Raw genomic sequence first — 1191 nt, 5'->3', positions numbered from 1 at the left:
CAGTCCCTCCACGGCTGCTGGCCCCCTGTCTCAGTGTCGTAGTGGAGAATTTGCTGGTCGTCCACGTAGCCCACAGCAATGAAAGCGGGCACAGTCCGGGCTGGGATTCGACACCCCAGTGCAGAAATGCCAGTAGGAGTGGGAGCCTGCGGGAGAGCGACTGCGGTTAGCACTAGCTGGGGCAGATGCCAGTGCCCTCGGGTGCTTGCTGTGCCCTCCTGGAGGGGCCAGAGAGGAGGGACATGGGGCAGCACCAGGCTGGAGTGGAGGTGCAGAGCGGAGGGAGCGGTGGCGCCAACAGGAGAGGGCAGAGCCGACTGCATGTGGAGCAGGGCCCGGGGAGGAGGGACAGGACCGACCCAGCAGGACACAGGCCTGGCCTGGAGGGGCCACACACGGTGTCCCACAGCCCCCTCGTGCTGCCCCGCACCCTCCGGCCCAGCTACGAGCCCCACACAGCCCGGGCACTCGGCCCACCCTGCTCCTGGGGAGCCCTCGTGCACCCGAGTCAGGGCCTGGGCCTGGGCCTGGGCTCAGCCCCCCTCAGGCCTTGGTCCTGCTACATGGTCGGGGCTGGGGCCGGAGGGCCCCTGCAGAGCAGACGAGGGTTTGGCTGGACAAGCAGCTTCTCCTGGGCTTGCACCCATCCGCCGTCCCCGTCAGAGGCAGCGGGTCCTCTCTTCCCGCGCACCAGCAGCTCCCCGGGCAGGAACGGCCGTGCTGGGAGAGGGGAGGGTGCTGCGTGCCTGTCCATGGGGTGCTGCGCCCAGGGGCGGCCCCAGGGAATGGGCAGCGCTGTCCTACCCCCAGCTTGGCTGTGCCCACAAGGTCTGCATCCGGACCCTGGCTCTGTCCTCCCCCCGGCCCAGGACAGGCGCTGCCACTCACCGGCGCTGGTTCCTGGCACGGCTGCAGCGCCCACGAGCAGCAGCAAGACCAGCAGCTGGGAGCCTGGCGCCACCTTCGCAGCAGCTTCGTGCGGCGCTTCTGCCCGTTGTGCACAGACATTGCGGGTGCTCCCGCGCAGCGACAGGTGCAGTGGGCCGTGGCGCAGCCCGCAGGGCGCTGCAGGGTCACTGCGCGGTGCGGGGGGCGACGGGGCCACGTGAGCCGGGCCCAGGGCCCAGGATTCCCGCTGCGGCGCGGCCCTGGCCATCGGCTGTGGGGACGAGGCTCAATTTGGTTCCTTCT

General features: G+C 70.3%; 1 protein-coding gene across 1 annotated transcript in view; it reads right to left on the bottom strand.

The window, feature by feature from the left end:
• The window catches only part of LOC102372621 (popy Class I histocompatibility antigen, A-1 alpha chain-like), a 5830-nt gene extending 4639 nt beyond the window's left edge, over positions 1-1191 (bottom strand). The window contains 3 exon segments of the mRNA XM_014527652.2: positions 13-92; positions 94-146; positions 889-1191. Of these exon segments, the coding sequence (XP_014383138.2) occupies positions 13-92; positions 94-146; positions 889-1156 (401 nt within the window). The 5' untranslated portion in view covers positions 1157-1191.

This window comes from Alligator sinensis, unplaced genomic scaffold (assembly GCF_000455745.1).
Source record: "Alligator sinensis unplaced genomic scaffold, ASM45574v1 scaffold2127_1, whole genome shotgun sequence".
NCBI classification, from domain to species: Eukaryota; Metazoa; Chordata; order Crocodylia; family Alligatoridae; genus Alligator; species Alligator sinensis.
The sequence above is the reverse complement of the archived record's forward strand: the minus strand, read 5'-3'. Positions and strand labels throughout refer to the sequence as shown.